The sequence below is a fragment of the Procambarus clarkii genome, unplaced genomic scaffold (genome assembly GCF_040958095.1).
Source record: "Procambarus clarkii isolate CNS0578487 unplaced genomic scaffold, FALCON_Pclarkii_2.0 HiC_scaffold_102, whole genome shotgun sequence".
Taxonomy (NCBI): Eukaryota; Metazoa; Arthropoda; class Malacostraca; order Decapoda; family Cambaridae; genus Procambarus; species Procambarus clarkii.
In genome coordinates this window covers 2,099,102-2,122,945 of record NW_027189135.1, presented here as the reverse complement: position 1 = coordinate 2,122,945, position 23,844 = coordinate 2,099,102, and the positions used below count along the sequence as shown (strand labels likewise).

Below are 23,844 nucleotides of genomic sequence, written 5' to 3'. Positions count from 1 at the left end.
CCCTGCATCTCCAACCATGCAATTGGGACTCTGAGGCACAACAACGACCAGCTCGCCATCCACCATAACAACCATTCATAACCATCCACACAATCAGCCCCCACCAGAATCGCTGCCGGCGCCATTGCTAGCTGGTTACACGTGGTTTGGTTCCCTGGAAAACTTAAGATTCTAAGCACCCATCAACTCAAATCATTACGGTTTTGTGAGGAAGAACACATCAGTACTTCAAGACCCGGAGAATATCTTATTTGGAAGGAAACAAGGCCGATTTCGTCTACAAATGATGGAAAAACAACGTTGTTGATTATCTGCTGCCCAGCTGACTTGTATTTTGCACAACCCAGTATGCAGGTGACCCAGATTGTCATATTATACTCGTCGCCCATGACCGAGTTTTTTCTTTTTTTTGTGAGGACCGTATCACTGACCAGATATCACTCAGTGACCAGATAGCAAGTCCTATCCTGAAGGGCGAGGCGATACCCTGCAAGCATCGCCACAAGGGGGCACCTTAGAAGGTGTATTTAGCCTAACAGGGAAAGATTGACCAAACAGCTCAATTAGGTGTTAGTTATCCCTGATTCCACCTGGAAGAATCATTTTACGACCTCCATTGGAGGGCAATGAATTTCTTCAGGCCTGGAAGTATCTCAGGCATTAGGTAGGGCAAGGAATCGCTCCTCACTTCATGGAGACGTCATGGGGAAGTCAAAGAGAAAAAGGCAATGGAGGCAGCTTTCAGACGAGGAGGGACAGTGGACCGAGATGCAGCAGGCACCGAAGAAAACTGCTATCGAGGCTCCACTACGTGCTTCTACCAGCAAGACACCAGACATAATGGACTTAGAAAGGACAGCACCAGTCAGTGCTGTCACCAGTGCTACACCAGTAAGCCAGTGTCAGACTTCTCTGTCCACCTCCCAACCACATGACGACAGTATGAGACAGGAGAGGACACCACCAGTCACACACCAGACATCGCCAGACTCTGCACATCTTCCAAAATTCAAAATAATGCACACAGACCACTTTCCTACAGCATATGGAGTAGTAACGGCAATGGAAAAGGACCAACCAGAGCTCAAACTTTCCATCACAGTCAACCTGAAAGGACTGTTTCTTTTCCACTACTCTCTCTCTGCTTTCGTTTACTATTTCCCCGTTTGTTCCAAAAGCCCCATTCCCTATTCCCCACGTTCCCACCCCTATTCCCAGCCCTCTTCCCAGCCCTCTTCCCCAGCTCACACTCCTGGCCCGGGGCGCCAGACAATGCTAGCGAAACCAATATATTGCAAAGCATATTATTTTTCACCTACAGGGACACTCTAGGTATTAACAACCCTTGAGAGAGTGAGGATCGTGCGTGTCTTGGGCGGACTTCCCTTTGTCTTGAGTGTCCCTCGAGTGCGTCAGCCCCTTTCCTTGAGTGCGACTGGCTGGTTCCCAGTGTATTTCAATGCCTTCTTTGAGTGTCTCAGGCGAGTTCCCAGGAGTTCCTCGAGTTAAAGTTCCCTACCCACCCACCCCTATTAGTGCTTACCTGTTAATGCTTGCCTATTTGTGACAATGGGAAAGTGAGGTGTAGCTCTTGGTCCCCTGCCTTCTAGCTAGCCGTGTGTATATATATATTCCGAAGTGTGTGAGTTGATAAACGTGACAAGAACCACTTTGGAACGGTTACACACCACAGCAACTTTGCAACATGTGCCCATTAGAAGAAATTCCGAATAGACAATGCTAGTCTCGGTCAACTTTGCAAGATTAACCCTACAATCCCAATCATTATTACATTTAGAACACCTTTGGTACTGTTGTACACATTAAATTCTCGATCAGTCTGGGAACATGTGCAAACTAGAGCCACATTAGAACATAGGTAAATATGTGTGTGTATATCACGAAAATAAACACGTGATTAAAAATGTGACAGTGTCAGACCACGGAGGAAAATTAAAACAGGAATTTCCTTAAGTACTTTCGTATATTAATACATCTTCAGAAGGAGTCTAAAGGTAAATATATATAAATATATATATACACCCTTCAGACTGCCATTGATCCAAAAACCACCAGTTTGAGAACCCCTGATTTAGAACCACCCAGAATAGTTGCACTATTCGGTGGTGACCAATATAAATTATCCAACCTATCGTCAAAATTAAATAGGCCACGGCATTTTTTTTTTTTTGGTTATAGCAACCAACGTTGCAAGTGCAGTTTACTATTAAATAAAAAAGTGACATCTCACATATAAATACGTTTTCTATGCATCGGACTCGTTAGGTGGGGTTGCTTTTGTGGTTCGTATGTGTAACTAGTTACGTTATAAAGTTCGATTTTTGACGGAGTGGCCATTCAAGCAGAGTGGCTAAATTAACGTATTTCTGCCATTTTCAGGTGCTAATAAAATTTTTTAAATTGTTTAAATTACGAAAACGCAAGTTTGTTGACGTGATGTAATGAGGAGGCCTAATTAACAGGCGTCATCATAACGAGTAATTAGGAGTAACGTAACTAATTAGGAGTGAGAGTAACTATGATAAGAGCATTAGGAGTAGTCAAGGTGTGGGAAAAACGGATCCGCGTAACACGGTTCAGGATTCATCAGGCATTTACGTAGGTTATCTTGAGATTATCTTGAGGTTATCTTGAGATTATCTTGCGGTTATCTTGAGATTATCTTGAGGTTATCTAGATGATTTCGGGGCTTTGCGTTCCCGCGGCCCGGTCCTCCACCAGGCCTCCTCCTTCTTACACACCCCCTAGGAAGCAGCCTGTAGCAGCTGTCTAACTCCCAGGTACCTATTGACTGCTAGGTGAACAGGTGCATCAGGGTGAAAGAAACTCTACCCATTTGTTTCCGCCTCCACCGGGGATCGAATCCGGAACCTCAGGACTACGAATCACGACCGCTGTCCACTCACCTGTCAGGCCCTCATGCTAACGAAACCTGTACATCTTTCCCAAATTATCTCGGCTTTTGTTTATATTAAACGCATTTGGAGTTGCAAACTGCACAACCCAGGGTTGTTATTGTTATAAACAGCCTCGTAGTGCTTCACAACCCAGGGTTGTTATCGTTATAAACAGCCTCGTAGTGCTTCACAACCCAGGGTTGTTATTGTTATAAACAGCCTCGTAGTGCTTCACAACCCAGGGTTGTTATCGTTATAAACAGCCTCGTAGTGCTTCACAACCCAGGGTTGTTATTGTTATAAACAGCCTCGTAGTGCTTCACAACCCAGGGTTGTTATCGTTATAAACAGCCTCGTAGTGCTTCACAACCCAGGGTTGTTATCGTTATAAACAGCCTCGTAGTGCTTCACAACCCAGGGTTGTTATCGTTATAAACAGCCTCGTAGTGCTTCACAACCCAGGGTTGTTATCGTTATAAACAGCCTCGTAGTGCTTCACAACCCAGGGTTGTTATCGTTATAAACAGCCTCGTAGTGCTTCACAACCCAGGGTTGTTATCGTTATAAACAGCCTCGTAGTGCTTCACAACCCAGGGTTGTTATCGTTATAAACAGCCTCGTAGTGCTTCACAACCCAGGGTTGTTATCGTTATAAACAGCCTCGTAGTGCTTCACAACCCAGGGTTGTTATCGTTATAAACTGCCTCGTAGTGCTTTGGAGTTCATGAGATATTTAATAACTGCATACAAAGCCTCCTTGATTGAGGAAAGATCTACAGGTTTCGCAAATTAGAGTAGTAACGCAAGTGGCAAACAAGGAGTTGTGGGAGGGGCTGTTCAGCTGTTAGTGGTGACAGAGTATGACGACACTGGGCGAAAATTTCCGGTAATAACAAGCCCGAGTTCATCCCTAACAGCTGACAAGAGACAAATGCCCATCGGGAGTGCTGCCATCTGTCGGTGCCCCGCACCCCAAGGCGTTGGCGTTGGCGTTGTATACAAATGAACCCCGGCTAGCCAACCACTCTTGGGGGCTCCCCCCGTTATAATGCGGCTATTGTGGTTGGCTTGGTGGCTTCTTACTGGCTCAGAGCATTCACAGTGGCTTATATCTGCTTGTATTGTTTCTGAGAAATCGTCAGAGGAGGGAGAAAGGTTTTAAGAATGTTGTTGTCTGGAAGTGAATGCGGATTCATCTCGTCCTTTCGCGTGGGTGGTGGGGAGCTGCGTGGATTGGTTGATGAACACAGTTTAGGTCGTTCGGGGGATTGAGTGAGTTAGTTAGTTTTGGCTGACGTCAAGGCAATGATATTGTTCATGAAAGGTGTTCATCCCGTGGGGGTGACTGTTCATTGTGTGTGTGTTCAATATGGGCGATGCTATTCTTCGTGTGTTCATCATTTGTGGTGTTCATTATTTGGGGTGTTCATCAAGGGTGGCGTACATGCGTTGTGTTCACCATTTGTTCATCATCTTCACGAGTGGTAAACACAGAAAAATATGACCCTTGATAGCAAGGAAGACGAAGCACTTAAGTGCACTCATTTCAAGTTACAACTTTTTCAAGTGTCTCGTTATTGTACAATTTGACTATTAGCTACCATAATCTTGTATTTCATTGGTTGTAAATAGTAACAGCGAAACAGATATATTAAAAAAATTAATTAATAATTGACAATGAAGTTTGTGGCCATCTTCACTACCGCTATGAGGATAGTGTGTGTGAGTCACCTTCCGGACTCTCCTGATAGTGTGTGAGACCATCTGGAGTCTCCTGATAGTGTGTGAGACCATCTGGACTTTCCTGATAGTGTGTGAGACCATCTGGAGTCTCCTGATAGTGTGTGAGACCATCTGGAGTCTCCTGATAGTGTGTGAGACCATCTGGAGTCTCCTGATAGTGTGAGACCATCTGGAGTCTCCTGATAGTGTGAGACCATCTGGAGTCTCCTGATAGTGTGAGACCATCTGGAGTCTCCTGATAGTGTGTGAGACCATCTGGAGTCTCCTGATAGTGTGTGAGACCATCTGGAGTCTCCTGATAGTGTGTGAGACCACCTGGAGTCTCCTGATAGTGTGTATGTGTGTGTGTGAGTGTGTGTGTGTAGGCATCTTCACTCCCTGACAGTGAGAATAGTTTGTCATACAGATTACTGTATAATTACAGTAAACATTCAGCATTGTAATTACAGTTTCTGTATTCCATTCACTCATCAACTAAGAGATTTGCTATAGTTGATGCACGTGATTAATGTGCAACTGTAGACGTTCTTACGTGATAAAGACATCAGTCTTCCAAATGGACAATTGATGTGCAATTGGATTTCGAAACATGGATTTTGAAGAATTAGTGATGCATTGCTGCAAAAATGTAATGGGTTCAGTAGCAATTTTTTTTTTCTTGTGATAGACAGTGTTGTATTTGGGAAAACATTAGCTGGTGGGAGTTAAGGTGGGAATACACTGTTCTTCTTGTTGTTCATTCTCCCACGGTGGCCTGAGGGAGGTGTTAGATTATTGCTCTCAGGGAATTGCCTGGGAGACATTGCATCTCTCCCAGTGGCCTAAGGGAGAGTACCCTTAGCCCCAAGGAGGAAGACACTCTGTACCTCCCACGGTGTTCTGAGCAAGGAATCCTAACCAACCACACCGTGGGAGTGTCAACATCTTGTCTCTCTGTGTTATGAACCCTGTAACGAAGCCTCTTTATCTCTAACGACTCTTAAACCAACCAGACCCGCCGAACAAGGGGCCAGAGAATGCTTATAAAACATACTCAGACAGGCCCCAAAGGCAAAAATATATAAATACAACAAAAAAATACAACAAAAAAACTTTGAGCTGAGGCATTGGAGGTGTGGAATACTTTCTAACGTGTCGAGAACCAGTTGTGTTGTATTTTTAGAACTTGGTGTTCATGCGTATATACACTCACATATACACATACAAGCGTGTATTACACTGATAAGTTGAACTAGCCTAAACTAAGAAATACTAGCAGTATAGAGACATATATATATGTGACGGTAACGCGTTGGTGTTCGGCTGTTTCAAAAGCTAGGGGTATGGCCTCGTCACATAAAGAAACAAAAAGAGAAAATCTGGAACTTTCGTCTGTGGTAAGGTAATGGGAAGACACACAAAACACAAGTAAATTTAACAATGAAATTTTAATTACGTTAGAAAAGCAAAACATGAATAAAATTGGACATAAAAATTGTAACAAAATCAATGAAACAAAATAATAAGAATAATCACTGGCAAATGAAAAGTTACGTTAAGACAAGTGAGTAATAGCAAGGAAATTATATTAGTGCAGGAATATTGGCTTTAAGCTGCCACCTCCCTTAGTACACGTAAGCCAAGGCTTCGTCTACCAATGAGACGTGTTAACTTGTGGAGAGCACGGTATATTCTGATGACTGTAGGTCGCGGGGCTCAGACGTCAGCTTGTGTGGCGGGTGGAGGAGCAGGTGCGACGGGCGCCAGCCAATCAGCGATAGGCAGGCGACGGACAAGCAGTTTGCTGGTTTGAGTGGCGGAGGTGGAGCAGGTGTCCCGGTGCTGAATACGTTTGCTCTCTGGGCAAAACTTGGTGTTGTACTTGTTGGATATATCTTCTATATTAGTTGTTATTGTTGTTATTAGTTGTATAGGGACGTACTTAGGAGGGAAGAGCAGGCTCAATCTCTCTTGAAGGAGATTATCGTCACAACTCTCCCCCGAAGCCTGCGGTTCTGGAAGAAGTACGTCGTTATGTGGTGGAGTAATAGGTGGAGTTGCTTCTACTTCATAAACTCTGGAGAGGGCATCGGCTATGATGTTGTCAGAACCCTTGATATAGCGGATCTCCAGGTTGAAATCTTGTAAATACAAAGCCCATCGTAGAAGACGCTGGTTAGTGAATTGGGCTTGATGTAGGAAGCGGAGAGGGTTGTGGTCTGAGAAGATGGTGGTAGACCTGGCGCCTTATAGGTACGGAGCGAAGTGTTGGAGATTCAGGACGATGGATAGTAGCTCCTTTTCAATAGTGCTGTAGTTCCTCTGGTGTGGTTTCAATTTGTAGCCGACAGGTAGAACCTCCTCGCCTCGTTGCTGCATCAGGACACCCCCGATGCCGGTACCACTGGCGTCGACATGAAGGACGAAAGGCTTGGTGATATCTGGCGAGGCGAGAATGGGATTAGAACAGAGGAGGAATTTGAGTTGTTCGAAAGCAACGGTTTGCTGCATGGTCCAATTATACCGTTGCTTGGGACTGGTTAATAGGATTAGAGGTGTGGCGACTGTACTGAAATTTCTCGCAAACCTACGGTAGTAGGAGGCAAGACCAAGGAAGCACAGGAGCTGCTTCCTGGTGGTAGGCTGAGGATAATGTTGGATGGCTTGAGTGTGTGAGTTTAACGGAGCTAGGCTGCCACTCCCAATAACATGACCCAGATAACGCACTTTACCTTTCGCGAAGGTGGACTTGCCCAGGTTGATGGTGAGGCCGGCTGTCAGGAGCTTGGCGAACAGACGTCGCAGCTGGAGCAGATGTTCACTCCAGGTGTTGGATGCTACGACGATATCATCCAAGTAGGCGTATGTGTTATCCAAGCCCTGGATGACACGGTTGACAGCTCTCTGAAAGGTGGCCGGGGCATTACATAGTCCGAAAGGAAGGCGTTCATATCTGAAAAGTCCAAAAGGAGTGATAAAGGCAGATATTTCTTTAGCTCGCTCCGTTAGACACACTTGATAGTACCCCTTCAGCAAGTCCACTTGGGACAAGTACTGGGCATTACCAATGGTGTCAAGAATGTCATCTATCCTTGGCAAAGGGTAAGCATCCTTGACCGTCACGTTATTTAGTTTACGATAGTCAGTACATAACCTCACCTTACCTTGGGGTTTGGGCACCAAGATACAGGGTGAGGCCCAGGGGGACTCACAAGGTGTAGCCAGTCCATGATCCAAGAGGTACTGCACCTCAGCACGCATGACTTCCTTCTTGCTAGGGCTGATTCGGTAGAAGGGTTGACGAATAGGCCGGGTGTCGGGGAGCAGTTGGATGTCGTGCTGGGTAACATTACACTCTTGGGGGTCATCTCGGAACAACTCCTGATGTTCTCTGAAGATCTTGACGAGAGGTGCACTATGATTATCCTGAAAGTAGTTGGGAAGATCATTAAGGATTTCTGAATTAGAAAGCGCTGACTCCTTGTCAGTGCTTTCGGGAGGAGAAGCAGGGAAGGTCTCACTGTGAATGTATGGTTCTGTAAATGTAGAATAGTTTAACATGACAGTGGGAGGAGTACCATTATATAGCTTCAGGAGGTTGACGTGGCACAGCTGGGTCTTCCGCCGCCTATCTGGAGTCTCTAGAACGTAGTTATGGTTGTTTCTGCACTCCTTGATGCGATAGGGTCCTGAAAACCTGTTTTGTAAAGGAGAACCTGGGATAGGGAAGTATGCTAGCACAAAGTCTCCCGGCTTAAATTTTCTTACTTTGCTGGTCTGGTCGTAATGAGTCTTCATCCTCTCCTGTGCTTTCAATAGATTATCATGGGCAAAACTGTGGACTCTAGAATGTGTTGAAGGTTTTGAAGAAACTGGGGCACATTCTGATGCTCACTGAAGGTGGCATCTCGGAGAGAGTCTTTGAAAGCCTTGAGGGGAGTACGGCACTTACGGCCGTAGAGCATCTCATAAGGAGATACTCCTAGGGACTCATTGGGAAGACTTCTATAAATGTGCATAATCAGATCAATTTGCTTATCCCAATCCTTAGAGGTTTCACTACAAAACTTTTTCAGGAGTGCTTTGATAGTCTGATGACTACGCTCAAGAGAACCCTGTGAAGCAGGATGATAGGGCTGGACAATACCTGTTTGATGTTGAACTCCTCCAGTGTCCTTTTGAAGAGATCACTGGTGAAGTTGGTACCACAGTCGCTCTGAATCTCCCTGGGAAATCCATACTGGGTGAAGATCTTCAATAAGTGCTTCACAATCGTAGCAGCCGTAATGTTCTTCACTGGAACTGCTATGGGAAATCTGGTGGTAGGACACAGGATGGTTAAGATATAGGCGTTACCTGAACTGGTCCGAGGTAAAGGACCAACACAGTCTATAATAAGTCTGTGGAAAGGTTCCGCAGGCACCTGTATGGGAATCAGTGGCGCTCTGGGAATGGAGATGTTCGGTTTGCCTGCCATCTGACATGTATGACACTGTTTTACGTACTGTTTGACGCTATTTACCATACCTGGCCAGTAGTAGTCTTGACGAATTCCATGGTAAGTCTTGTTGAATCCGTAGTGGGAGAGTGCTCCATGGGCCAGGTGTAGAATAGTGGGCCGCAGGCTGGTAGGAATCACAAGTTGTTCGATGTTGGCCCAATCGTCCTCTTCCTTCAGTTTACTGGGTCTATATCTGCGGTAGAGCAAGTCGTTCTCTAGGAAGAACCCAGGAATACTGTCGGGTTGAGTCTCAGCCTGGAAAAATAATGGTGTTAAGGTAGGATCTTCCCTCTGCAACTTACGGAACTCCAACTTGGTCAGATTCGGGGGTAGTTTCTGAGGGTCTTGAGGGACAGCGGTAGCAGTAGTCAGCTGGCTGTGGTCGTGCGGCTTGTGCACGGGTGGTCACTAGAACCGGAGGAGAAACTTCATCACTCTCTTGAACCTTTGCTGGAACATACTCGAATATAGGGTTAATTGGCACAGAGGTACACACCTGGGGTTTGTCCATGACGATCAGGTTGGTCGGTTGCAGGTCTTCTGCCAAGTCGTTGCCCAGGAGAAGTTGCACTCCAGGCATGGGAAAAGGCTTTTCCCTGACGGCGACTTGGACTTCTCCGTTCACGAAGGGACAATCCAGGTGGACTCTGGCGAGAGGATAAGGAGTGGTAGCAGTGAGGTCAGTGATGAAGACAGTTTCTCCGGTGTAGGCGATGTTGGGCACAGCCGACTTCAAGATGATCGATTGAAGAGCCGCTGTGTCCCTCAAGATCTTCAATTTGAAACGTCCCTCCGGATTTGAACCGTTGGCAGAGACAGTTCCAGTATACAGGTGGTTACTGAAAAGAGAAAGATCATTAACATGAACACCAACATTCATCACAGGCTTACCGGACTTAGGAGGAGTTGGTTTGGGTTTTTGCGTGTCAGTGGTTCCTTTGTATTGAGACTTACCACACTTATCTATGGTATGTCCATAGAGTCTACAATACTTGCAGTACAATTGCGAGCCAGCTTGATCGGTACTCACTTTCTCGTAACTGTACCACGACTTCTTACTGGAGGATGGTTCTGGTGTCAGCCGGTGGATGAGGCTGTAAGTGTCAGCCGACTTAGCACACTTTAGGTAGTCGGTTTCTTCTTTATCTGCTAAATATAGACGGACAGGAGGCGGCACACGCCTCAAGAATTCTTCAACTAGCATCAGGTTGACGAGTTCTGTAAAAGTAGAGACATGTGCTGCTTCCAGCCATTTCATAAAATATCTCCGTTTTGTGTTAGAAAACTCGAGAAAGGTAGTGGTACTTGCCTTCAGGTGGTCACGGAATTTCCTTCTATAACTTTCTGTGGAGAGAAGGTAGGCGTCCAACACGGCTTGTTTCAGAGTCTGGTAGTCATTCTCAGACGCCAAAGTACTGAGTGTGACTGCCGCTCTACCTGTAAGATGGACTCTGAGAAGTGTGGCCCATTGGTCGGCAGGCCAACTGAGTTGATTAGCAAGGGTTTCAAAGGTGGTAAAAAACAAGTCAACTTCTGCTTCTACAAAGGATGGCATTAACTTACTTGCATGTGATATATTAAAACTGACGGGAAGATTGGCAGTAGCTTGCTGGCGTTGAGCGAGGTGTGAAGTTTCCAACGTGAATTCTCGTTGACGACACTCTAGAGCCAGAGTCGCTTGTTGCTTGTCATGTTCGTGTTGCATCTCCAACTCGCGTTGTTTGGTTTCAAGCTGTACTCGTTCCCGCTCCTGGAGCATTGCAACCTCACGTTCCTGGAGGGCGAGTTCACGTTCGTGTTCTTCTTTCCTCTAGGCAGTTTCACGTTCCTTGAGGGCGAGTTCACGTTCGTGTTCTTCTTTCCTCAAGGCAGTTTCACGTTCCTTGAGGGCGAGGTCACGTTCCTTGAGGGCGATTTCTCGTTCGTGTTCTTCTTTTCGTATGGCAGCTGCTTCTCTTTGCTGCTCACGTTCAATCTTGGCCAGCTCTAGTTTGAGTTTCATCGTTGCCAAATCAGTTTTATCTGCAATATAGTAAGTTTCATGAGTTTCAGAGTCTATCTTACCTTGCTCTAAGAAATGATCCAGTAACAGGTTGTGTATTTCACTCTTGTTGGCTTGGTAGGGAACTGTTAGTTGATACTCATGTGCAAGAGTTTGTAATTCAGCTCTCTTGGCATGACTTAAAAGTCCCTATTGCACCTGCTGGATCTGCACGGAAAGCTTGGAGACAAAACATGGTGAAATTAGCAAATAAATGTACAACGAATATACCGTTGTGATATAGTGAATGTCAGAAACAGGACAACGTGGCAACTGGTACCTATCCTGTGGAATCTTTAACAATTAAAGTTAAGTACAAGATGTTAAATGATGAATTTAAATCAAGGTCGCAGGAAATCTTGTACCCGGTACTCATGTAAGAGGATAAGGGCAAGAAAATCCTACTAAACAAGTGAAACTGAGTTTCGAAAACAAATGAAACAGTTAATTGCCTCAAAAGTAAAATTGGTAGTCCAAGGATGTAGGCATACCTTGCCGAGTCTCTATAGGACATAAGCAAGTTTTTCCCACTGAAATTAATATGATACTTACAGAATTAGCGAACTTTTGTGCTCTGAAAAAGAAAGCTAATTCCCTACCAACGTAGGTATCATCATCTCTGACTGACGTGTAGGGGTGCGAGGTGTCAACTGGTGACGAACTGCTGCTGAGGTCCCAATTCAGCAACTAAAGTTCGTGCTAGAGGAACTATGGCCCTCTTTATCCTCCTACAGTCAGATTGCAGAAGATTAGGTGCACTTGACCCGGAGGCAGACCACAGTACCAGGGTACCAATATGATCTGTCGAAAATATGAGAAATATCAAAGGGACAAAAGATGGTAAACACGAGTAATAACACGGAGGGAGAGATGACCAATTAAGAGTATGACTGAGGCCTCCAGTCACCACGTAATCCAAATTTGTCTCACCTTCACCATATGCTACTCTCGTAATGCACAATACACACAGCACCATATAAAAATGAAATTGAATATGAAAAATAGTAAAAGCTACGTTACCAAAGCCAAATACGCTTACCATAAATTACTACTTGGCACCAGTACCTGAGTGAAGCTCCTAGGACAGGCCCCCACTTATGTGACGGTAACGCATTGGTGTTCGGCTGTTTCAAAAGCTAGGGGTATGGCCTCGTCACATAAAGAAACAAAAAGAGAAAATCTGGAACTTTCGTCTGTGGTAAGGTAATGGGAAGACACACAAAACACAAGTAAATTTAACAATGAAATTTTAATTACGTTAGAAAAGAAAAACATGAATAAAATTGGACATAAAAATTGTAACATAAAATCAATCAAACAAAATAATAAGAATAATCACTGGCAAATGAAAAGTTACGTTAAGACAAGTGAGTAATAGCAAGGAAATTATATTAGTGCAGGAATATTGGCTTCAAGCTGCCACCTCCCTTAGTACACGTAAGCCAAGGCTTAGTCTACCAATGAGACGTGTTAACTTGTGGAGAGCACGGTATATTCTGATGACTGTCGGTCGCGGGGCTCAGACGTCAGCTTGTGTGGCGGGTGGAGGAGCAGGTGCGACGGGCGCCAGCCAATCAGCGATAGGCAGGTGACGGACAAGCAGTTTGCTGGTTTGAGTGGCGGAGGTGGAGCAGGTGTCCCGGTGCTGAATACGTTTGCTCTCTGGGCAAAACGTGGTGTTGTACTTGTTGGATATATCTTCTATATTAGTTGTTATTGTTGTTATTAGTTGTATAGGGATGTACTTAGGAGGGAAGAGCAGGCTCAATCTCTCTTGAAGGAGATTATCGTCACAATATATATATATATATATATATATATATATATATATATATATATATATATATATATATATATATATATATATATATATATATATATATATATATATATATATATATATATATGACAATGTCAGACCACGGAGGAAAAATGAAACAGGAATTTCCTTAAATACTTTCGTATATTAAATACATCTTCAGAAGGTCTATCAACCTTCTGAAGATGTATTTAATATACGAAAGTACTTAAGGAAATTCCTGTTTCATTTTTCCTCCGTGGTCTGACATTGTCACATTCTTAATCACGTGTTTATTTTCGTGATATACATATATATATATATATATATATATATATTATATATATATATATATATATATATATATATATATATATATATATATATATATATATATATATATATATATATATATATATATATATATATATAATATACACACAACTAGCACGCTCTTTACATACCACTCCATTCATGAAGGAATCTTGACCACCCCCCCCTTCCTACCCCTGTCCACCCCCCCTACACACACCACCCTACACCCCCCCTACACCCCCCCCCCCCGTTCCTTGCATCTGCACCCACTCCAAGAACCTGAACTGACTGGGCACGGAAACAAATGCGTTTGTTGCTTGGAATTCTTTGGATGGTAGCGAGCATTTACCCGATGCTCTTTAGCGAAACCTGTTCATCTTTTCCTCAATCATGGCGGCTTTGTTGATGTATATTACAGAATTGTTTTAAACGGGGAAGAATTATGAGGTTGTTTATAATAGTAACAACCTTTTGGTTGTGAGGTTTCAGAGCTCGTAAGTTGTATCTTTAACAACCCTTCCAGAGGTTGATAGGCCTTAATAACCCTTCCAGAGGATGATAGGCCTTAATAACCCTTCCAGAGGTTGATAGGCCTTAATAACCCTTCCAGAGGTTGATAAGTCTTAATAACCCTTCCAGAGGTTGATTAGTCTTAATAGCCCTACCAGAAGTTGATATAGACCTTAATAATCCTTCAGAGGTTGATATAAACCTTAATAGCCCTTCAGAGGTTGATATAGGTTTAAATAGCCCTTCAGAGGTTGATATAGGTTTAAATAACCCTTCAAAGGTTGATATAGGTCTTAGCCTATATCAATTAATCACTCATCGCAAGGTTAGCCTTAGTCAGAGTAGTTAGTAAATGGAATGCATTAGGCAGTGATGTGGTGGAGGCTGACTCCATACACAGTTTCAAATGTAGATATGATAGAGCCCAATAGGCTCAGGAATCTGTACACCAGTTGATTGACGGTTGAGAGGCGGGACCAAAGAGCTAGAGCTCAACCCCCGCAAGAACAACTAGGTGAGTACACACACACTCTCTCTCTCTCTCTCTCTCTCTCTCTCTCTCTCTCTCTCTCTCTCTCTCTCTCTCTCTCTCTCTCTCTCTCTCTCTCTCTCTCACTGTGTGCTCCCCCAAATACAAAATTTAGCATTTAATAAAGAGGATTTTAGGTCAATATCTGCAGCAGGGAAGGTGAGTGGAACTCTTCACTCTGGTGAGGCCAGAGTGTGACTGAGTGCCTTCACTCTCAACTCCCAAACAAATAGGAACACCCTGGGAATGACGTATAGCTCGCTCTCTCAACTTTCCTGATGCAAGAGTGATTTTTTCCTACATTGTCCTCTTTTTTTTTTTTTTTTTTTTGCTGGACCTTGTGCTGATATGACGAAGTGTTTAGTGGTTATTATAAATGATTGTCAACGTTATTATGAAAATGGGGATGATAACGGGACTAAAAGTAATATAAATGATTTTTTATTAATTATTATACACAATTATTAAATTAATTTTTCATTATATTATGAAAACATATTAAATTATCAAAGACTAACCCTATTCAATTTAATTTTATTATTTATTTTTATTGTTTTTTTGGATTGGATTGTTTTTGGATTATTTTGTATTATTGTATTTTGGATTATTGGATTGGATTTTTGGATTACTGTTGTATTGGAACATTAAATGTCATTTTGGGTTGATGGAATAGTTGAATGCAGACAAATTTGATTGCCAACCTGTTACATATTTAAAGTGCTTCGGGAGATGGTAACAGGACTGAAAAGTAGTCTTCTCCTATGCCTTCCTGCAACCAGAGAGTGAGAGAGTAAGAGAGTGAGAGTGTGAGAGGGAGAGGGAGAGAGTGGGGGTTGCCGACGTTGCTACCTGTCTAATGTTTCAGCTTCTGATTAATGTCTTAGCCATATATAGTTTTAAAACATGGGAGAGGGAGGGAGGAGATCTACATACACCACTACCCTGTTGGATACGATGGGTACTCTGCTGGAAAACGCATTTATCCCTTGTAAGTCTGCATCTTCATTTTACACCTGTGCCTTCGACTTTCTTGCTTTTTTCTTGTTCTGAAAATCTCATTCTCTTAAAGTCTTGAACGAGGACCCATCCCAAATCCTTATCCTGACTGATTTCAAGTGCTATATAGTCGTAATGGCTTGGCTCATTCCCCTGATACTACTCTCTTATTATTTTTAATTTAGATCAATCTTAACCTGATATCGTAGGGAAATCTAATTATTAAAAAACTAACTAAACCTTTTGATGATATATTAATGTAATTACCAATGTGTGAGAGCCATAAAGGAGCTGCATACTGGACGTGTTTTCTGACATAGGTTGTATATTGTGTTATTAATGATGTTTTAAAAGGGGTTTATTCAATTGTTGCTTTGAACTATAAATTTTGTGTGTGTTGTCGCTGACTTGAGTTCTTCTGTGGTCGCTTCTGGCATAAACTTGACGTGTGTGTGTGTGTGTGTGTGTGTGTGTGTGTGTGTGTGTGTATGTGTGTGTGTGTGTGTGTGTGTGTGTGTGTGTGTGTGTGTGTGTGTATGTGTGTGTGTATGTGTGTGTGTGTACTCACCTATATGTACTCACCTATATGTGCTTGCAGGATCGAGCATTGACTCTTGGATCCCGCCTTTCTAGCTATCGGTTGTTTACAGCAATGACTCCTGTCCCATTTCCCTATCATACCTAGTTTTAAAAGTATGAATAGTATTTGCTTCCACAACCTGTTCCCCAAGTGCATTCCATTTTTCTACTACTCTCACGCTAAAAGAAAACTTCCTAACATCTCTGTGACTCATCTGAGTTTCCAGTTTCCACCCATGTCCCCTCGTTCTGTTATTATTACGTGTGAACATTTCATCTATTTCCACTTTGTCAATTCCCCTGAGTATTTTATATGTCCCTATCATATCTCCTCTCTCCCTTCTTTTCTCTAGTGTCGTAAGGTTCAGTTCCTTCAGCCGCTCTTCATATCCCATCCCTCGTAGCTCTGGGACAAGCCTCGTCGCAAACCTCTGAACCTTCTCCAGTTTCTTTATGTGTTTCTTCAGGTGGGGGCTCCATGATGGCGCGGCATACTCTAAGACGGGTCTCACGTAGGCAGTGTAAAGCGCCCTAAAAGCTTCCTCATTTAGGTTTCTGAATGAAGTTCTAATTTTCGCCAGTGTAGAGTACGCTGCTGTCGTTATCCTATTTATATGTGCCTCAGGAGTTAGATTAGGTGTCACATCCACTCCCAGGTCTCTTTCTCGAATCGTTACAGGTAGGCTGTTCCCCTTCATTGTGTACTGTCCCTTTGGTCTCCTGTCACCTGATCCCATTTCCATAACTTTACATTTACTGGTGTTAAACTCCAGTAGCCATTTCCCTGACCATCTCTGCAGCCTGTTTAAGTCCTCTTGGAGGATCCTACAATCCTCGTCTGTCACAACTCTTCTCATTAATTTTGCGTCATCTGCAAACATTGACATGTGTGTGTGTGTGTGTGTGTGTGTGTGTGTTTGATCACTATACTCTCTCGACTAATGTGACAGTTATACAAACACACAGACTGTCTATGTATCTGGTAGAAACGCCATTCTCTTAAACACGGACTCGCGATCTCATTGTTGTAGGTGAATACAATCTCATTGTTGTAGGTGAATACAATCTCATTGTTGTAGGTGAATACAATCTCATTGTTGTAGGTGAATACAATTCACGGTATAATTTAATGTCTTCACCTTCGCCAACAGACAGCCTGATTTGGGCTTATGATGACCAGGAAGTGAATGACTGACAACCCAACTAGAAAAATACCGACCATAACTTGGGTGAAAATATATCATTATAACACGTGCAGACCGACTTTGTCTAAAGGTGAGGGATAGTACGCTTTTGCCCCCAAAGAGGGTGTTGCCCTAGGAAGACTTAATATCAGTCCACGCAGAACTAACCTCGCCAGACTGTGAATTAACATGAATTAACATATCCAGGCTGACTTGTTAATATCAAGGAAGGTGTGATTTTCTTGTTTGTTTGCTCCCGTTTAAAATATACACTATTCACGTGATCTGAGAAATTGTTAAAATTGGAGGGTCTTGTCAGGTGGACTGACAGTTGCTGACCTTTAACCTCTCTGACCTGCACGGGAATAAATGTGTTAAATTTGTAACATTTTGTTGTTGTTTTAAACTCCCGGATATGTGAAGTGTGTTGACGAAAAATAGGCGACTGTAATAGCCTATGATTCTTTTTATAATGTTCGTGTCCCTGGCAGTACCTAGGTCGATGGTTCGAATCCCCCTCATTACTCCAAATGATTTTCTCATTTGATCTTGTAATGTGTGAGTGTAAATATGTGACATACGGCTGGAACCAGTATGACAATATTAAGGAGGCAATTGAACCAGATCTTGCAAGTTGTTCTGCAAGATTCAGGTTGAAATGGATATATATTCCACTTAAGGGACGCTACCACTAACAGCTGTACCTTAAGCGTACCTTATCACCACACAAATCTGGCCCCAAATCGAAGTACAGATTAACCACTTGATGAAGTTGACCAAACCACACACTAGAAAGTGAAGAGACGACGACGTATCACAATCGACTTGAGAATGGTCCAGGACGGACCGAAACGTCGTCGTCCCTTCACCTTCTAGTGTGTGGTCTGGTCAACATATTTCAGCCACGTTATTGTGACTCCTCGCCTGCAAATTGATGAAGTACCAATGGAGAATGAGTATTAAAACCAATATTTAACATATTTAGGTACATTGATGCATTGGAGCAGTTGTTCTAGACTATATGAAAGATCACATAGTGTGTGTCAAGAGGCGCTACCTTGGTGATACTAGAAAACAAAATTCTGCGTGATGTTAGGGAAAAAAATCCATATTTAACATAAGAATAGACCACATGTGATGATGCGTATAAGTGGTTCACTAGATTTGCCACTCCGTAAGAAACTCGGTTGTTTTGCACGTATATGAATACGCGGGATGAGTGACGCTGCCCAATACTGTCACTATGACGGTGTGTCCACTCACAGGATGAGTGGCGCTGCCCAATACTGTCACTATGGCGGTGTGTCCACTCACAAGATGAGTGGCGCTGCCCAATACTGTCACTATGGTGGTGTGTCCACTCACAGGATGAGTGGCGCTGCCCAATACTGTCACTATGGCGGTGTGTCCACTTACAGGATGAGTGACGCTGCCCAATACTGTCACTATGGTGGTGTGTCCACTCACAGGATGAGTGGCGCTGCCCAATACTGTCACTATGGCGGTGTGTCCACTCACAGGATGAGTGGCGCTGCCCAATACTGTCACTATGGCGGTGTGTCCACTCACAGGATGAGTGACGCTGCCCAATACTGTCACTATGGCGGTGTGTCCACTCACAGGATGGGTGGCGCTGCCCAATACTGTCACTATGGCGGTGTGTCCACTCACAGGATGAGTGGCGCTGCCCAATACTGTCACTATGGCGGTGTGTCCACTCACAAGATGAGTGGCGCTGCCCAATACTGTCACTATGGTGGTGTGTCCACTCACAGGATGAGTGACGCTGCCCAATACTGTCACTATGGCGGTGTGTCCACTCACAGGATGAGTGACGCTGCCCAATACTGTCACTATGGCGGTGTGTCCACTCACAAGATGAGTGGCGCTGCCCAATACTGTCACTATGGCGGTGTGTCCACTCACAAGATGAGTGGCGCTGCCCAATACTGTCACTATGGCGGTGTGTCCACTCACAAGATGAGTGGCGCTGCCCAATACTGTCACTATGGCGGTGTGTCCACTCACAGGATGAGTGGCGCTGCCCAATACTGTCACTATGGCGGTGTGTCCACTCACAGGATGAGTGACGCTGCCCAATACTGTCACTATGGCGGTGTGTCCACTCACAGGATGAGTGGCGCTGCCCAATACTGTCACTATGGCGGTGTGTCCACTCACAGGATGGGTGACGCTGCCCAATACTGTCACTATGGCGGTGTGTCCACTCACAGGATGGGTGGCGCTGCCCAATACTGTCACTATGGCGGTGTGTCCACTCACAGGATGAGTGACGCTGCCCAATACTGTCACTATGGCGGTGTGTCCACTCACAGGATGAGTGACGCTGCCCAATACTGTCACTATGGTGGTGTGTCCACTCACAGGATGAGTGACGCTGCCCAATACTGTCACTATGGCGGTGTGTCCACTCACAGGATGAGTGACGCTGCCCAATACTGTCACTATGGCGGTGTGTCCACTCACAGGATGGGTGGCGCTGCCCAATACTGTCACTATGGCGGTGTGTCCACTCACAGGATGAGTGGCGCTGCCCAATACTGTCACTATGGCGGTGTGTCCACTCACAAGATGAGTGGCGCTGCCCAATACTGTCACTATGGTGGTGTGTCCACTCACAGGATGAGTGGCGCTGCCCAATACTGTCACTATGGCGGTGTGTCCACTCACAGGATGGGTGGCGCTGCCCAATACTGTCACTATGGCGGTGTGTCCACTCACAGGATGAGTGGCGCTGCCCAATACTGTCACTATGGCGGTGTGTCCACTCACAGGATGGGTGGCGCTGCCCAATACTGTCACTATGGCGGTGTGTCCACTCACAGGATGAGTGGCGCTGCCCAATACTGTCACTATGGCGGTGTGTCCACTCACAGGATGGGTGGCGCTGCCCAATACTGTCACTATGGCGGTGTGTCCACTCACAGGATGAGTGGCGCTGCCCAATACTGTCACTATGGCGGTGTGTCCACTCACAAGATGAGTGGCGCTGCCCAATACTGTCACTATGGTGGTGTGTCCACTCACAGGATGAGTGGCGCTGCCCAATACTGTCACTATGGCGGTGTGTCCACTCACAGGATGAGTGGCGCTGCCCAATACTGTCACTATGGTGGTGTGTCCACTCACAGGATGAGTGGCGCTGCCCAATACTGTCACTATGGTGGTGTGTCCACTCACAGGATGAGTGACGCTGCCCAATACTGTCACTATGGCGGTGTGTCCACTCACAGGATGAGTGGCGCTGCCCAATACTGTCACTATGGCGGTGTGTCCACTCACAGGATGAGTGACGCTGCCCAATACTGTCACTATGGCGGTGTGTCCACTCACAGGATGAGTGACGCTGCCCAATACTGTCACTATGGTGGTGTGTCCACTCACAGGATGAGTGACGCTGCCCAATACTGTCACTATGGCGGTGTGTCCACTCACAGGATGAGTGGCGCTGCCCAATACTGTCACTATGGCGGTGTGTCCACTCACAGGATGAGTGACGCTGCCCAATACTGTCACTATGGCGGTGTGTCCACTCACAGGATGAGTGACGCTGCCCAATACTGTCACTATGGCGGTGTGTCCACTCACAGGATGAGTGACGCTGCCCAATACTGCCACTATGGCGGTGTGTCCACTCACAGGATGAGTGACGCTGCCCAATACTGTCACTATGGCGGTGTGTCCACTCACAGGATGAGTGGCGCTGCCCAATACTGCCACTATGGCGGTGTGTCCACTCACAAGATGAGTGACGCTGCCCAATACTGTCACTATGGCGGTGTGTCCACTCACAGGATGAGTGGCGCTGCCCAATACTGCCACTATGGCGGTGTGTGCACTCACAGGATGAGTGACGCTGCCCAATACTGTCACTATGGCGGTGTGTCCACTCACAGGATGAGTGGCGCTGCCCAATACTGTCACTATGGCGGTGTGTCCACTCACAGGATGAGTGACGCTGCCCAATACTGTCACTATGGCGGTGTGTCCACTCACAGGATGAGTGACGCTGCCCAATACTGTCACTATGGCGGTGTGTCCACTCACAGGATGAGTGGCGCTGCCCAATACTGCCACTATGGCGGTGTGTCCACTCACAAGATGAGTGACGCTGCCCAATACTGTCACTATGGCGGTGTGTCCACTCACAGGATGAGTGGCGCTGCCCAATACTGCCACTATGGCGGTGTGTGCACTCACAGGATGAGTGACGCTGCCCAATACTGTCACTATGGCGGTGTGTCCACTCACAGGATGAGTGGCGCTGCCCAATACTGTCACTATGGCGGTGTGTCCACTCACAGGATGAGTGACGCTGCCCAATACTGTCACTATGGCGGTGTGTCCACTCACAGGATGAGTGGCGCTGCCCAATACTGTCACTATGGCGGTGTGTCCACTCACAGGATGAGTGGCGCTGCCCAATACTGTCACTATGGCGGTGTGTGCACTCACAGGATGAGTGACGCTGCCCAATACTGTCACTATGGCGGTGTGTCCACTCACAGGATGAGTGACGCTGCCCAATACTGTCACTATGGCGGTGTGTCCACTCACAGGATGAGTGGCGCTGCCCAATACTGTCACTGTGGCGGTGTGTCCACTCACAAGAAGAGTGGCGCTGCCCAATACTGTCACTATGGCGGTGTGTCCACTCACAGGATGAGTGGCGGTGCTCAATACTGTCACTATGGCGGTGTGTCCACTCACAGGATGAGTGACGCTGCCCAATACTGTCACTATGGCGGTGTGTCCACTCACAAAATGAGTGGCGCTGCCCAATACTGTCACTATGGTGGTGTGTCCACTCACAAGATGAGTGGCGCTGCCCATTACTGTCACTATGGTGGTGTGTCCACTCACAGGATGAGTGGCGCTGCCCAATACTGTCACTATGGTGGTGTGTCCACTCACAGGATGAGTGGCGCTGCCCAATACTGTCACTATGGCGGTGTGTCCACTCACAGGATGAGTGACGCTGCCCAATACTGTCACTATGGCGGTGTGTCCACTCACAGGATGAGTGACGCTGCCCAATAAACTCGCCCCTCGGGGCAAAATTTAACATTTAAACCTGGACATTCCTCTTCCTTTGAAGAGGAATGAGGACATTGAAGAGGACATTCCTCTTCCTTTGACCAATCTCCCATGTACATTCTCTCCCCCACCTTCCACACACCCACATCCCTCCTCCCCCCCCCCCCCCTCTCTTCCTCCTATTCTCTCCCTATTAAAACCTCGTAAGGAAAACAAATTACCAATTGCACATGTTAATAGGAATCCAGCAATGATCCCAAACTACCTGCTAACAACCGTCCACTTCCGTTAGTCCTACAGGAAAGACGTCACAAACCATCACGAAACGTCAGACTTCCTTTGTCTCAAGTCTTTTATTCAGACTTTATTAATTTAAGACTTTATTATTAAGACTTTAAGACTTTAAGACTTTTAAGACTTTTAAGACTTTTAAGACAAGACTTAAGACTTTAAGGCTTTTCAGACTTTAAGGCTTTTAAGACTATATTATTAAGACTTTCATTAAGACATTAAGACCACGAACTGCGTCACGCTAACAACCATGATTGTTAAAAAAAAAAAATGCTGCTTTGATTGTTCCTGTCTGGCCGATTGTTGCGTTAGTTGTCGTCGATTGTACGGCTGAAAGAGGAGCTATTGTTCGTATCTAATGTAATGTCTGGCTATTGGCCTTGGCTTTCTGGAAGCCGAGGTAGAAAATTTGTAGTTGTTTATTTTGTCTTCGTTCGGGCAACTGTGTGTGTGTGTGTGTGTGTGTGTGTGTGTGTGTGTGTGTGTGTGTGTGTGTGTGTGTGTGTGTGTGTGTGTAATGAGGGGTTTCCCCTGCAAAAACACACAATCTAACGACCCCTATTGTTATCTTGTTACAACTTGTTATAAAGCGTTACAAAGTTATTACAACTGGTTAGATAATTGACATATATATATAATTTGTTAGGTGGTATCCCAACTTGCTCGAACGTTGTAGTTAAGTCGTGTGTGTGTGTGTGTGTGTGTGTGTGTGTTTGGTGGGTTTATCTAGCAGTGATTGGAACCCCCTCACCCCCTACCCTCTTTCCTATTAGCCAATCCCCCCCACCCAGCCTCGAGACACCACTAATCTTCAGCAATAACCCCAATGAGCAATAACACGGATGAGCACAACATGTTCCTCACCATATGTGGGAATTTGGCCATCACCCACACGGCTGGACCATTCATGAGGCCTCGGCCCGCCAATAGATCCGGAGCTATTTATTACGAAATTCTTTACGAACCTCTTGCACGCAATGGACCAAATAACAGACTTCGTTCGCCATGGCGGGATCGATGTTTCATTTATAATTGTTGCTGCCGCTAATTGTAACGGGCTATGACGGGGGAAATTACATAATGGAAATGAATTGTGGTGTGTGTGTGTGTGTGTGTGTGTGTGTGTGTGTGTGTGTGTGTGTGTGTGTGTGTGTGCGCGCGTGTGTGTGTGTGTGTGTGTGTGTGTGTGTGTGTGTGTGTGTGTGTGTGTGTGTGTGTGTGTGTGTGTGTGTGTGTGTGTGTGTGTGTGTGTAAACAGGGAGAAGATAGACGTGGATCATAGACACCACCTCTGGGGATGTTGTGTTGTTGGTACACATGCACACACACACACACACACACACACACACACACACACACATGCACACATGGAGCCCCCACCTGAAGAAACACATAAGGAAAC

The 23,844-nt window shown here is 45.3% G+C and overlaps 1 protein-coding gene across 1 annotated transcript in view; it reads left to right on the top strand.

The window, feature by feature from the left end:
• Nucleotides 1-702: 702 nt before the first annotated feature.
• LOC138360222 (uncharacterized) overlaps nucleotides 703-23,844 on the top strand; it is a 70,950-nt gene continuing 47,808 nt past the window's right edge. The window contains exon 1 of the mRNA XM_069320158.1: nucleotides 703-1,118. Coding sequence (XP_069176259.1) covers nucleotides 703-1,118 — 416 coding nt within the window. The remainder of the gene's footprint in view (nucleotides 1,119-23,844) is intronic.